The sequence below is a fragment of the Diceros bicornis genome, chromosome 5, assembly GCF_020826845.1.
Source record: "Diceros bicornis minor isolate mBicDic1 chromosome 5, mDicBic1.mat.cur, whole genome shotgun sequence".
Lineage (NCBI taxonomy): Eukaryota > Metazoa > Chordata > Mammalia > Perissodactyla > Rhinocerotidae > Diceros > Diceros bicornis.
Genome location: NC_080744.1, coordinates 634,603 through 648,100, shown reverse-complemented (window position 1 = coordinate 648,100; position 13,498 = coordinate 634,603). Strand labels below are relative to the sequence as shown.

The 13,498-nt window shown below is 45.1% G+C and overlaps 1 protein-coding gene across 5 annotated transcripts in view; it reads left to right on the top strand.

Moving 5' to 3' along the window:
* The window catches only part of FRMD6 (FERM domain containing 6), a 74,908-nt gene extending 62,033 nt beyond the window's left edge, over positions 1-12,875 (top strand). For all 5 annotated transcript variants that reach the window (XM_058540568.1, XM_058540564.1, XM_058540565.1 and 2 more), the window contains 4 exons: positions 3,724-4,059; positions 5,113-5,244; positions 7,956-8,047; positions 9,940-12,875. In XM_058540568.1, the coding sequence (XP_058396551.1) occupies positions 3,724-4,059; positions 5,113-5,244; positions 7,956-8,047; positions 9,940-10,224 (845 nt within the window). In that variant the 3' untranslated portion in view covers positions 10,225-12,875. The remainder of the gene's footprint in view (positions 1-3,723; positions 4,060-5,112; positions 5,245-7,955; positions 8,048-9,939) is intronic.
* The last annotated feature ends 623 nt before the right edge of the window (positions 12,876-13,498 follow it).

The window sequence follows — 13,498 nt, the reverse complement described above, 5'->3', positions numbered from 1 at the left end:
CAGGCTTCAGCTTGACAGCATTATCTAAGGGTTACCCTTCATCTTGAGTGGCGGCACCCTGTGGATTCTCCATTTAAAACACCCCAACTTCTTATCCCCAAAAACACTACTTTGCATATTTGTTTATTTTTTAATGTCTTCAATTTGTTTTGCAAATTCACATTGTGGTAATTCTTGGTAATTCTATTAGATTCTTTTTGGGATATTTGCATGAACATTAGGATGCAGATTCATATCTTAGGTCTGTGTCTGAAACAAATTTTGACCTCTCAGACCTCACCTTTCCTACCGAAAAAGGACAATACCTGTCCTCTCTTCACAAATGAAAAACCTTATAGAGGTTTGCACATCTGATTGGTTTCTCTCAAAAGCGGTCTAAATCTAAATGAGGCCCAGTATGGAGATGCCATTGTAATTTAAGCAGCAATGAGAGCATGAATCCTTTCCCACGCTCTGCCACCAAACTTCCTCTGCTTCGGAGAGAGTTGGTGTCACTGTCAGGGGTATCGGCTTCCTCTGCTACCTGACCGACCTCCAGTGTTTCCCCAGGATGACTCGTCGCTGTAGCACATTTCTCTCTAAGGCTGACGTGCATATTAAGAGAAATTCAGACGGGGCAGAAGTGCTGAGGAGACTTGTAAGGATGGTGACGTAGTCAGGTGCAGAGACCGTCATTCGCCAAGTCAGCCTCATTCCTAAATGGCCAGCTTGGCACCTCAAGACGTTCACTGATTCCGTAAGCTCTCTGCCAGCAGCATTTTAGTGAATTCTTGTTTAGATGACCTTAAGGGAGCCCTCTAGAACCTGAGGGAGTTAATGAGCCTCCTTATAGGCTCTCAGGTGAAATCACGCCGAGTTTTGAGTTCTCCAGATTGCTGGGCTTTGTCTGGTATCAGGTGTGGTCCCAGTGCATTTGGGGCTTATGTGAGTGGGGCAGGCAAGGAGAGATGGGGTGTAAATTAGATCTTTTATGTGGAAAGTGTAGGGGGACAGCTTTTTTTTTTTTTCTGTATACTTAGTTTCTTCTACTTAGAGATCCCTCCAGGTCTGAAGAAAGCCTGAAACTGACTCTGGGCTTCCCTGGGCCTGAGTCCAGTTATCTCACCCACACTCAAGGGCTGCATCATTTTGACCAGAAAGCCCTTTTCTCAACATTACTTTAGTGAAAAAACAGCACAAAAAGAGTCTGTATTTATCTTAATTAAATTTCATTTAGAATCACCCTATCTGAAACACTATTTCAGCATGTTATGGTAGAAAATGACCACTAGAATGCTTCCGTAGAGTTTAAAAGAGAGGGGATAAAATGCCTGTGTCATTAAAAACTTTTTTAACGCAACTCTGTTCAGTGGCTGGAGCTTATTCTTAAGTCGTGCATCAGGAGGTCACGTTGACTGTGTTATATTCCAGAATAACGTCTGAGAAACTTTGTGGCCTCCGGGCTTTTACAACAGAGGGAGTCAAAAGAACACCAGTGTATCCATCATCTACGCTGTTGACACCAGTGATTACTAGGGATGAGAGGTTGCATTGTGCGTTTCTTAGAATAAATTTCAGAATTACTTAAATGTTTCTCTCAGTTTGAATCTGAGTGGTGCGAAGCTTCTTAGATGTTTGCAGAGGATCTAAGTGATCCAGCACCATAAGGGAACAGAAGCAGTCACGTGGAGCACCACGGCTGCGCCGGCACACTGACACTAGGCTCCTGTCAGGGAGAGAGCAGGCCGCACGTGCTTGTCCTCTAGGAAGAGGACCAGTGAATACAGCATAACTAAAATTGGCTCCAAAGCTGTTCAGAAGTTGGGAGTGAAAGGGCTATTTGTAAAGAGGCAGAAAAGCTTTTGAATTATTAGACCCACATTTCCCAATCGTCTTAGCACTCCAACACCCTGTAGCACTTTTTTTTACTTTTTTCTCTTTCTACCCTTTCAAGGGCTGCATGGCTATTATTATGATACGACAGTGAACAGAAATTGAGAATTTTGCAAACCCCGTTAGCTCTCCATCTTCATCTCAACCCCTTTTGCCTTCAGAAGATAGGAATTGTTAGAACCTGGGGCAGCCCTAGGAGATGGGTCACTTTCGTTGCAGCGATGTATGTGCTTGGCTCTGATGTCCTGTCTGATCTGCCTTCTGTGTGGGTACACACAATCACCTTTGTGTTTCAGCCCAATTCCTTAGAATTTTCGTGAATGGGCTGGAGCCCAGAAATGTACACACGGCCTTCTCCAGCATTTTTTCTGCTTTGCATCCTGGAGAGCATCTCTCTTTCTGCTGACGCTCATTACCTCTCTGGGGAGCCTATGGTGATTATATTTCAGAGGTGGATTCAGACATGAGGAGTGCAAGTATTTTCACTTAATCAAGAAACAAGACAATTACATCTATTAACAGGCCCATGAGAACCCAATTAGTCTGCTAGTTAGCAGTTTCTGAAATAATATCAATTTAACATTCGCGAACTGCACTCTTCTTTTTTTTTTTTTTTTTTGGTGAGGAAGACTGGCCCTGAGCTAACATTTGTTGCCAATCTTTCTCTTTTTGCTTGAGGAAGATTGTCCCTGAGCTAACGTGCTGTGCCAGTCTTCCTCTATTTTATATATGGGCTGCCGCCACAGCATGGCCTGAGGAGCGGTGTGTAGATCTGCACCCGAGATCCAAACCCGCGAGCCCCAGGTTGCCTACGCAGAGTGTGTGAACTTAACCACTACACCACCAAGCCAGCCCTGCACTCTTCATTTTTAACGTTGTTCTAATGTGTTATTTCTCATAAGTATTAAAAATATAAGGAAGCTAAACTATTTCTGTTTTAAATTTCTGACCTGAAACACAAAAATAATATTTTTGTGTCAGTTGTACACCTGCAGCTTAGTTGTGACTCTGCCTTTATGTAATGGTTAGTTTAGCATTTGATAAGAGGGACTTTGCAATATTGTGTCTTTGACTGCATTAAAGACCAGCACTGACATGTTAAATCGAAGAACAGTTTCACCCATCAGAGGCCACATGGGTATAAATCATCAAACCAGTAGTGATTTCAAACTTGTTTTCTAAATAGATGATAAAGCCTCACTCATTCAGCTTAAATGGAGAAAAACAATCTTCATTAATGAAAACCCAAATTTTAGAACTTTTTGAAAGAAATTCTAGGAAGAATAGTTTTATTTTAAATGGTATTCAGCAGTTAGAGCTAAGCTAACAATGGACCAGATTGAACAAATTAACAAATAAAATGAATGGCAACTAGCCTAAGTGTATTTATTAAACAGTCTTCTATAGCAGTGCTTCTGAGATTGTCTGTGGGGAAGGACCAGATTTTTTAAAATTCCTAATCCACTGTGGACAGGTACTTTTCCAAAATACAGAGTCATATTAGTGGCTGTCGTGGCAATGTCAGGTTGCTCTAAGAGTTTCTCAATGTGTATTCTCAGCTGCTGCACTTATTTCATTGTGGACCACTAACAGCTTGCAGATACTTTGAGTAGCACTGTCATTAGTGTTTGAAGCTTTGAAACGATACTCCCCTCGAGTCTGTTGTCCTGGTTCTCATCCCCGCTGCAGGCTTCTGAAGTTGAGCTCCTGTGAGAATTATCAGCACTTCCTAGTCACTAGGTTCTGGGTGTGAAACTGCACTTGTTCTTGGCCTGATGACTCAGGTAACCTAAGCAGCCCTCCCTTCTGTCTTGGTTGATGTAATGACGAGCTGTGTTCGTCACCACACAGAGAAGAAGCAGTACCGGGAATCGTACATCAGCGACAACCTGGACCTCGACATGGACCAGCTGGAGAAGCGGTCCCGGGCCAGCGGGAGCAGCGCTGGCAGCATGAAGCACAAGCGCCTGTCGCGTCACTCCACCACCAGCCACAGCAGCTCCCACACTTCGGGCATCGAGGCCGACACCAAGCCCCGGGACACAGGGCCGGAGGACAGCTACTCTGGCAGCGCCATCCACCGCAAGCTGAAAACCTGCAGCTCGATGACCAGCCATGGCAGCTCCCACACCTCAGGAGTGGAGAGTGGCGGCAAGGACCGCCTGGAAGAGGATTTGCAGGATGACGGTAACCTCCCCCAGACCCCCAGAGCTAACCCTGACCCGTCGTCACTGCTCTCTTCTTTTTCTGTACTGGGTTTTTTTGGTCAAACATTGGTTCTGTGGAGTTGATGTCTGGAGAGCGACTAAGGAGTAGTATAGAGAAGGAGAGGTGTCCTGCCGTCTTCCCCAATGGCTTGGTGGAATTGCTTGTGTTTGTGAACACAGTCTCCCTCTAGTCATGATCCTTTGTGGCCGCAGGATGGATTTGTGGATTCTAAGTCCTAGTTGGCTTATATGAAGCAGAGAAGAGGCTGGTCCTGCAGTCCTCACGTCTGTATTTCTGATTCCTGGATTATGTAGGCGTTGGTTAGGACAAAAGAGTGGATGCAGTGATATTGACAGAAATGTCTCAGGCTTCTGCAAAAAAGGAGGATTTGAGCGTAGGCCGTTTGATTAGTTAGTGAGTATTGCACCTGGCTACCTAACTGTCTTAAGGAGATAAGACGAGACCTAGAGCCTCTATCAGCCAAACTTAGCATTTGTGTGCATCTTTTTTATTACTTTTCTGTCTCAGATCATTGCTCTAGCGTTCAGGTTTGGGGAAAAGATACTGACTCCATTAAGGAAAACTGCATAACGTATGTGTGGTTACTGAGGAATTCCTGTGGCTCTCAGTTTGAGTCACCAGATGCCCTGAGAGTGGGCAGCTGTGGGAAACGGGAGCTCAGGACCAGTTGTTCTACCTGTGTCAGTGGTCTGCTGTTGACGGCCCCTCAGTCTGTCTGCCCTTTGTCGCCACAGCATGATAGCACAGCTTTTCTTCTTTCTTAAGGAGTAAAGAATAATCCGCAATCAAATCATGCCATTAGCAGACACGTAGATAACACAGCAATCCTGTGAAAAAGAGAGCACATAGCATCTAGTTGAGAATTGTCCCTAGAGTTTCCCATTGTAGACTCTCATTAGCAAATTTGTTTTTAAACATAAGTAATTACATTGCCTCCTCAAAGTTTGGCTGTGAATTATGGTGGCCACGTCCCTTCATGTCACTCAATGTCTTTTCCTTCTTCTGTGTCAGAAATAGAGATGTTGGTTGATGACCCCAGGGACTTGGAGCGGATGAATGAAGAGTCCCTGGAAGTCAGCCCAGACATGTGCATCTATATCACGGAGGACATGCTCCTGTCACGGCAGCTGAATGGACACTCCGGTGAGCTCTTGTGGGAAGCTCTTCTCCTTAGGAAGTAGGTTTTCCTGGACCGAGAAGCAGGTGCCTCAGACATAGAAAGGGCGGCGGGAGCTCTGGATCAGAGCCAGGACTGGAAGACGAGCCTTTCCAAGTCAGTGTTATGAAGCACAAGACGAGTGCCATCTGTGGGAGCAGGGGAAGGTGGAGAAGCTCCAGGATTGGGCATGAGCATCCTCTGCCCCACGCTTGGACAAAGCTGTGTAATAAGGCTTTGTCTCTTTTTTTTGCTACCTTAAATGATCATCAGAGAATCATGTAATACATCTGGAAGGGTTCTTGGAGACCCTTCAGACTGGCCTCCTCCTTTTGACACATGAGAAAACCTGCGGATTAGAGAGGGCAGATGCTCTGTGGGTGGATAGAAACAGAAGTCTGGCCTCTGGCTTGGTTTGTTTTCTCCTGACTGTATCATATTGGGTACAGGAGTCTGAGGAAAAAGTGTCCAAAAAAGTTGACATAAAGAGACACTCGTAAGTTCCATAGTTGATGAATTCTTCCAGAAAATGTGCATTCCCTGCAACCCTATTATAGGGTCATATAGTTTATGTAATATAATACATAATGTATATTTCTATCAAATGAAAGATGTTATCTTAAAAAAAATAGCAGCAGTATTGGTTTGTTTTCAAACCTCAGTCACTTCTAACTGCTTTTGTCAGATGTCATGAATTAGTCTCTGTTCTTGAGAAAAGTGTGCCTTAGCAACCAGCACTGTCGAAATGGCCTAGGTGCTGCTTGTTCTGCCACTTGGAGCTTTGATTGAGTGAAAGACCCTGCTACACCTGGGGTAGCCTGCCATTGCTCTGTCAAGACCCGCAGTCTCTGACAGTGAGCCTCCCTGTGTGCCGAGCAGGGGCCAGCGCACAGTCCCCATCACCCTGGCCCTCAGTCTGCAAGAGCACCAGGAGCCCGTCGTGGCGGAGCTCCCGTTGCTGATCAGCAGAAGCGTGGCCTCCAGAGCCTCTCCAGGAGCAGGCCTGCCGGCAGCTGCAGACTCACTCCGCCTGGCCAACAGACCCCGTGCGCTGGCTGCTCTCCGCGTGCTTAGAGCTCTTGGCCAAACTCGGCCCTTTTGTGCCATTTGCTGTATTGTACTGAATTTTTTCCTTATACATACATTCCAGTGTGTATTAGCTATGCATTGACAATTATTTGCACGTTATAGGTGCATGGACAGCGTTATATTGAGTTTACTGATTGAGAATCAGATTGAGTAGTGGTGACGCACACTGCTTGTCCTCCCCTCCCTTCTTGTGGGAGTTTGGTAGGACTGGTTCCATGTCTGAGCACCAGGCGTGGTGCTGACTCTTCTAGGGCTGGGTCTGTGTTCTGGAGCACATTATTTACAGGCCTGGCAGCCAAAAGTACATTTACCAGGAAATCCAGAAGGAAGCTTACCAAGTGCCAGACGTGCACCGGTCCTCATTCTCCTGTGAAGATTTGTTCAAGAGTTTAATGCTTTTTGGAAGATAAGAATCTTTCTAGAGAGGGACTCTTTACTAAAGTAGTTGGTACCAACCCCAAAACGTGAGTATTGCCTGGGTTTTTAAACTGTCTGCACGTAACAACAGGAACGTCTTCGTATGTCACGTCTCGACTGCACTGGTCATCAGGCAGTCTGGTAGACACTGCATCACAGAGAGACTGGAAGAGCTGAGGGACAGCACACCAGCAGTGGCTGGATAAAGTCCCCTTACTTAAGGCTCTTCTTCATAAGGTGGGAAGGTACTTGACCTAAGGAGCTGTTTGGCCTTAAGGATCTCCCCTCATCTGTTTGAAGGAGAACATTAGTGGCCTTCCCCTCCATCTCTCCAGTTCTTATTGGCAGTTTTACCTTCTGAAACACTCTTTCGGAGAGCTTTACTCCCCTGCCACAGTCACATAGGGAGGCGTCAGCCCTGGAATCCTGCTTCCAAAATATGAGTGCTGCATGGTTAGGGGCTCCATTGACCTCGGAGATCCATAACTGAATCTTCACTGTCGCCTCCCATTTTGGTCTCTTACTAGTGCGGTCTGCCCAGGAGGTATGTGCCCCAGGGTCCCCGTCAGCCAGGAAGAGCTTCGTGAACTGTGTGCCCTGTCTGCAACCCTGCGCTGAGCCCTTCCCGTGCCTCTGTGCCTTCATCATTGTTAAAGCTCTGTTGGATAGGCACTGCTGTCAGCCCTGTGTTCTGAGAGGGGGACGCTGATCCACAGGGAGGCGAAGCCACTGGCCGGGACGTGAGCTAATTCCTTGTCTGGGCCCGGCTGCAGCCCAGTCCTGGGGACTCCAGCGGCCGGGGCCCCATGCTTACCTGCTGCACGTCCAGGTGGAACAGACCCGGGAGGAGCGTCTCTGTTCTGTAGGGTGAACTCGAAGTTGGTGTGATGTGGGAGTGGGGAGGCTCCGGGAGAGAGGAAGGAGACTGCTCATACCCGCAGTCCTTGTCTTCATTACCGACATCATCACTTTAGACGCTTACTTTGGAAAATTCAGTTTCTAACTCCTACTCCCTCACCCCACGTTTATCTCCCTGCTGCCTCTTCATCATCAGGCGAGAGCGAGTGTTGCAGCCGAGTCACAGTGAGCTCCACAGTGATGGGTGACGTGTGCCCCTCTGTCCTGGTGTGTCAGACGGGGCGTGAGGTGTGAACCGTGGGCAGGCTTCATTTTCCTTTCTGTTTCACTTCAGGGTTGATCGTAAAAGAAGTCGGTTCTTCCACCTCCAGCTCCTCGGAAACAGTTGTCAAACTTCGTGGCCAGAGTACTGATTCTCTTCCACAGGTACGGAAGGACCTAAAAAATTTAAATAAGGAACTGGAGTTGTAAACAGTGTTAAATAGGAATAGGAACTTAACGTTTATATTTATACAAACAAGTGAAAATTAAAAGCCCTAAGGAGATGATCCTTACTAGAGATAACATTCTAGTTTTGTTCTGAATTTATTTCCGTTTTGTTTTCTAGTTCTGCTTGTCTTTGTGTTGATCTTTATTTGGGTAAATGATGTCTTTTGTTGCGCACTTTATGTGGGTGGGAAGCCTCTGGCCTCAGGCTTCAGGTTAACTGTGTGTGTTGATTGACCTCAGCAACTGGGAGCAGAGTTTTCTTGTCAGGTGTGTGATGGAGAAGTGTTCCCACTCTGACTATTCCATTAGATTGCTCAGCTAGAGCATCTGATGACTTGTGATCACTGGTTAGACAATAAAAATGTCAAAGATACAGGTGAGTCTCAATACTCCGACTCTCACGGCTGCAGCGTTCAGACGTCACCCACGACTCAGGGTCCCTCTGTTCTCTGAGCACTGCCTCTCGGTCTTTTTGTCCTTTTTGTTTTTTATCCCCTGTGTGTCTCCCTTCTTTCTTTTACCTCCGTTTAAGTAGCCGTAGTGTGAACATGACGTCTTATTAATATCTTTCTGAAAATTCCAGTGAGTAATTTCTCAGAGCACTGTGTTTAGTGTGAGGATTAGGACAGCGAGCTCCAGGGCCACACTGCCTGCACACCAGCTCTGCACTCAGTGTCAGCTCTTAGTGTACATGCATGTTGTAGGCACAGCGGGGGTGCAGACTCCACACCTGCAAAATGGGGAGAGCATCTGTGCGCATCCTGGAGGATTTGTGGTGATGACCGAATGAATTCCATGTGTGAAATCGCCTCAGCACCTGGGGAGGGGGTCGTCGTCTTCAGGGAGTGTTGGGATGTGATAGCCCGGTGAAACGCTGTGTTCGGGTGTGACACCCTAGTGAAACATTGTCATGCTCAGGCCTTGATCTCTTCTTCTGTCAGTTTTGCCCCCAGCTGAGTGAAACTTTGTCTTGACAAGGCCTTTGTGGTGTTGAGCAGCAAGAAGTGAGAGAGAGGATGCCCTCTTTCTCTAAATAACCATGGAGTGTCTTCCCTCCATGTAGTTTTTGAACCGTTTGCTGACCTGTTCTGTTTTCAGCCTGTGCCACCTCTTGGGATGGTGAGTTCCGAGCGTGCTTCCTGGCGTGTGAAGCGTGTGGCAGAACATGACCCCTGCAGGTTCAGGAGCTGCCTCCTCATTCTGGGGCTCGCCTCCCAACCTTTTCTACACCAGAAACACTTTGTATTATTTTTCTACACCAAGATTCTGGCTTTTAAAAACTAGTTCTTCAAGCTGTGTTTCTTAATAATTGGTCTATTTTCCCATTTCTTATTCAAATAATAACAGCCTTCAGTGTGAGAGTGTTGCCACACTGAATTGCCATATCCTAGTGAAAAAACAGAGAGACGGTATCTTGACCCATTCAGCCTTATTTTAAGGCAATTGCCTGATTTCTGAGATGCAGCAGACGTTGGATTCTTGTTGCGTTTCCTCCTGTGTGCCGTGGGTTACTCATCTGTAGAATGGGGGAACAGCAGCACCTGCATCCTGGGGCTCTAGGAGGAGTGCGTGCGTGCGTGAGTGTGTGTAGCTGGTGTAGATCAGGGCCAGCATGTAGTGCAGGCTCCATGAGCGTTCACTGCTGCTGCTGTTGCTGATATTTCCCTACAGGGCCTCGGGCCCAGAAACCTTGGATTGGAAACCACTTCCTAACATACAGGGACTCCTTAGCCTTTTATGATTTTGCAGCCTCTCTCTTTGCAGGGAAAAGATTGCTTTCCCTTTAGTCTATACTCTTAAAGTTGTTTCACCCTTCTCTTATTTTGCAGACTATATGTCGAAAACCAAAGACCTCCAGCGATCGACACAGCTTGAGCCTTGATGACATCAGACTTAACCAGAAAGACTTCCTGCGCCTTGCAGGTCTGTGTCAAGACACGGCTCAGAGTTACACCTTTGGGTGTGGTCATGGACTGGACGAGGAAGGCCTCTACTGCAGCAGCTGCTTGGCTCAGCAGTGTGTCAACATCCAAGATGCTTTTCCGGTCAAAAGAACCAGCAAATACTTTTCTCTGGATCTCACTCACGATGAAGTTCCAGAGTTTGTTGTATAAAGTGTGTCTACATGCAGCTATACGGGCGGCCTGCTGTTTGCTAGAGGCGGTGAAAGCCATGTGCTCCTTCTTGACTTATTATTGTGCCATATTTTCTTCACCCCAAACATTGCTCTTTCTTTTTCTATATATTTGAGACGGAAATAAAAGCTTTGGGACAATTGCACTTTAAGTGTCACACAGAGGTAAGGGAACTACGGAGAATGTACAACAAGACAAGTGCCCGGGAAGTTCATGGTCCTTTGAAAGGAGATGCCTTTGCTAGTTACCAAGCCTTCAGAATATTGAGCTGTGGTGTGTTGGATCATTGTTTTGTTTTTTAGTTCAATTACATGTAACATCACATTTTTTATCATGTGAAAGATGTTGTTAGATATTTGCTGGTAAATTATTTTTTCACTCCCTCAAGAATGCTCATGTTTTGAGGGAGAGGCAAGACGAGTCTCTTCTTTTAGTGGGGAGACCATTGCCTAGTGTGTGGCCATTACCGCCCACTGGGGCTGTCCCAGAGTGAACCCTCACGAAGCCGTCACAATCCTGTGGTTCTAGCAAGCCAAAGACGCGTACATAGCAGAGGCGTGGCCCCGGGTCAAGAAGACGTGAATTAAGCAATAACCAGAGACTGCACTCGCTACGATGCCTTGTGACTCCTTCACGCCTGGTCAGTGCCCTGTCCTCCTGCTCTTCCAGAAAGCTCTAGGGCTCGGCTGAGTTCCTCATCCAAGTCACAGATCAGTTGTGTTCATGTCATAACACATTTTGTGGGGTTTCCAAAACCAGTTTCTGTTACAGCTGTGGAAATGTCTTAGAACATGTTTGTGCTTGGTGGTGTTTTTTTTTTTAATCAAGAACAAATTATGGTAATACTAGTTTCTGCTTAACCAAAATACCCTAACTATACATATATGTTATACGTATATAAACACATGAGGCTGTGTGTGTTTATATGTGTTTAAAGCTTACTAATAACTTTTTATTTTAGTTTCCGTGACTGTCTTGTCTACATGGTTTTTGTTGTTTAATATGGAGGATGTGTCACTGAATGAATAGTACCCGCAGACAATCAGTTGATATATAGAGTTAAGAATAACTGTTTTCTCATGTGTCTTTTGCCGTGATTCTCAACCCTGGTTGCATAACAGAATTATTTGGGGAGGTTTTAAAAAAATAACAATTTGTGGATCACATCCCAGATGAGTTAAATCAGCCTCTTGTGGTGAGACCCAGGTCGAATTGCCTTTTCTTTTCAAGTTCTCCAGATGGAGCCAATATGCAACAGAGTTGAAAACCACTGATCCAGAGGGTGTCTCTTGTTAATGTTGAAGTAGAAGTGTACGGAAAATGTTAGTGTTGGAGAAAGGGCCGTTTTTAAGACGGTTTCTGCTACTACTGTTAGGGTACATAATGAAACCAAGTCAGGAGAGGCACTTGACCCTCACTGAGAGCAGTGGGGCCGCGCACTTGGGGAGAGTGCTTCATTCAGCACAAGGTCTTTCTACGAGATGTTTTTAATGACTAAGTATTTTACATTTGTTTACCATATTTTGATATACCATTTTTTCTATCTACCAGGTTTTATTAAAAAAAATTATATATTATTTTCTAAAGAAACAGTCATATTTTTGTACAAAATTAAGTTTTCAGGTAACAAAGAAATAGATTTAGGGTACAGCAGACTTGCAGTGTTACCGTGGGTGAGAGTCAGTATTACAAACACATGGAGAATGTGAACACGCTCCACCTCTGCTGCCCCTCGTGTCCCCACGTGGATGTGACAGGGCCGTGTCAACACAAGCCTCGTCACAGTAGTTTAACTGACACTTCAAAAGGCAAAAAAAGTCTGTGGAGTTCCAGAGTCATGAAATTATTTTGCTTTTATCAGATGTTTTAAAAGAACCAAAGTTTCAGATATCAGAATGTATAGAAGTGGCTGTCTCTGTATGAAAGGATCATCTAATGACTTTTATTGATAAGTCATTAAATAATCCACCGTTTCTTATCGATGCTGGAGAGACAAGTCCTGGTGAGTTTGACTCTAAAGAGCCTGGATCATGATGTGTGGTGCGTTTTCTCAGCTCTTAGTATTCCTGCGAACATCGAGGAAAAACGTGTTTAATTGAATAGGTAGTGCTCTGTGCTTCGTTTTCTCTATTCCCTCCGGAGTCAGGGCTCCCGATTCTGCCATCGTTGGTGTGGTTTGGCACACCCTCTTTGTAAGTGGATTTATAAATAGTCTTGTGGGTTTTCAAAAATGAAACATGCTAAAGACATTTTTGCTTTTTGATCCACTGCAGCAGAATTATATATATGTATATGAAAATCCATTTTGAATGTCTACATTTTTGTATTTGGAAATGGTTTTAAAAAAATAAAAAAGGAAAAGAAAAGTGTAAAGCTGTTATTTATTCTGCATTTGTTAACATCCATTGCTACTCAGCAGACCGATGTGGGATATATTGCCTCCACACGTCTTCGTTTGTATTTGCACCAATGAGCTTTATATTTACGTAAACTGTAAATAGTCCTTTCTGTGAAAGGATCATCATGTCAGGATGATACCAAAAGTGTAAAAAAACTGCATTATTTTGTAATTATTCTTATAGGCATTTCATGGTAAGATTAGCAGTAAATAAAGTTACTTTTAATTTGTCTTGGAAGTGCCTTTTTTTATTATTAGAGTCCTCAATGAAGCAAGAAGCATTAAAGAGTGGATATTTTCTGTGTTTTTCTTTCCTATAATAGAGCACATGAAAGGTCCAGGGTGATGGAATTCTGCACAAAACAGCCCCCGTGGTGTTGATGGTAAGAGCTGAGCTGAGCCCTGCTGTGTGCTGAACCCCGCTCCCCAACCGTGAGAAGTTCATGTGTCAGTTCACTTAATCCTCCTACAGTAATGCATTGTTAGGTGATCTTGTCATTGTGTGAACATCGTAGAGTGTACTTAGACTAACCTAAATGGGACACCCTACTACACGCCTGAGCTGTATGGTGTAGCCTATTGCTCCCGGGCTACAAACCCGTACACCATGTTACTGTACTGCATACTGTGGGCAGTTATAACACAGTGGTAAGTATTTGCATATCTAAACATAGAAAAGGTACAGTAAAAATATGGTATAAAAGATAAAGAATGGCACACCTGTATAGGGCACTTAGCATGAATGGAGCCTGCAGGACGAACCTGCTCTGGGTGAGTCAGTGAGTGAGTGGGGAGTGAATGTGAAGGCCTAGGACCTCACTGTACACTGCTGTAGACTTTATACACACTGCACGC